Consider the following 1,612-nt stretch of genomic DNA (forward strand, 5'->3'; position numbering starts at 1 on the left):
CAATACGTCCTAGCTTGCCATTGTAATCAGCAGCATTTTAAAATAAAGGGCTTGTATTCCTGACATGATATGCAACTGTGCATCCCTGTTGTTTTACAGCGAAGGGAAAAATTTAATAAGTCATTATTTATTGCGTAATTTGGAACTACATTTATGAAGCAGTAGCATTTTGGAAACTGTCCTGAAGGCTACGTTTTGTGGGTATGTTTGTTTGTTTGCTTTTGCTGTGAAAGCATCAAAGTCGTTTGCTTTGAACTTGTCAAAGGAAGTGCTCACGTAAAGGTAACGCCACTCCTCTGTGTGCGTAAACCTGGAGCTTGTTGTATCCATGTGTCCACGTGGAGAGTTTTCCTTATAAAAGAAGAAAACGTTCCATGCATGGAACAAACAAAGGCCTCACTGGGCAATGGATAAAGCTCAAACAAATCCATCCTGCTCTATGTCTTCTTTTGAAAATCTAAATCCTATGAGGACCTTCACAAAGTATGTGGGGGGAAATGGAAGAAAAGGTCGTGGCAATTTTCCCAGGAGCATTCTGAAGCACCTTTGCGGAGCAGCCGCTTCGCTTTCTGTGGAGATTAGCTTTGTCAGCATTCCCAGGGGAATTGTCAGAGCTGGGCCTTTGAGTACCAGGGTCCAATTCTCTCTCGGTGATGCTCACTCTTCGTGCCCAATATCCCGTAGGTGGTCCTTCCGTCCCTGGCCTGTTTAAGGATAGCAGTCTATGAAGAAGGAGGCAAATTTATTGGTCACCGGATCTTACCAGTACAAGCAATTCGACCAGGTATGGAAAGGAGGAGCTTTTTATTAGAATTATAAACAAAAGCATTGCTATCTGAACTTTTCAATTGTTATAAAAGCAGGGCTATGATTCTTTATAGCTGGCAGTTTCATGTTTGGTGTTGGGATGTAATACATTAGTCAATTATTGCCATAGTAATTCTGAGTAATGAGAAAACTAAAAGCTCATTGGCTTTCATACCCATTAGGATGGATATCATTTTTTAAATTATTTTTAATCCTTTTATTGCAGCCTCTTACAGATCTTACAACATCCTATACATCAATTGTATCAAGCATATTTGTACATAGGTTGCCATCATCATTTTCTAAACATTTACTTTCTATTTGAGCCATTGGTATCAGCATCTTTTCCCCCCTCCCTCCCCCTCTTCCACCCTCATGATCCCCTGATAAATTGTAGATTATTATTGTTTTCATATCTTACATGGACCACTGTCTCCCTTTACCCCATTTTTTAAATAAAAGAAAGTAACAAGCGATCATCAGAATATAGGGAAATTGAAGTTTTCATCCTTTACTGATGAGGATGTAAAAGGGTTCAACCCAGGTGAAAAATATGAATATATTACACTAATGGATAAATAAAATGTGGTATCTACACATAACGGACTATTACTAAGCCATAAAGGGAAATAAAGTTACAATCTGTGGTATGATGTGGGTGAACCTAGGAGAAGGACGTCAGACACAAAAAGGCAAACTTGAGGGCTACGTCAAAGTCTTGCGACTAGGGTTTCAGTTCATACACACAAGAGTTTATTCCAAACGAAGCATGTTCACACGTTCCTTTGCAATCAGTGGATGGCTG

General features: G+C 39.5%; 1 protein-coding gene across 1 annotated transcript in view; it reads left to right on the plus strand.

Annotated features, from left to right (window-relative positions):
* PLCB1 (phospholipase C beta 1) overlaps positions 1-1,612 on the plus strand; it is an 842,442-nt gene that overhangs the window by 667,037 nt on the left and 173,793 nt on the right. Inside the window, exon 21 of the mRNA XM_030887038.2 lies at positions 685-784. Coding sequence (XP_030742898.1) covers positions 685-784 — 100 coding nt within the window. The remainder of the gene's footprint in view (positions 1-684; positions 785-1,612) is intronic.

This window comes from Echinops telfairi, unplaced genomic scaffold (genome assembly GCF_000313985.2).
Source record: "Echinops telfairi isolate 266 unplaced genomic scaffold, ASM31398v2 ScPeMD7_5592;HRSCAF=6446, whole genome shotgun sequence".
NCBI classification, from domain to species: domain Eukaryota; kingdom Metazoa; phylum Chordata; class Mammalia; order Afrosoricida; family Tenrecidae; genus Echinops; species Echinops telfairi.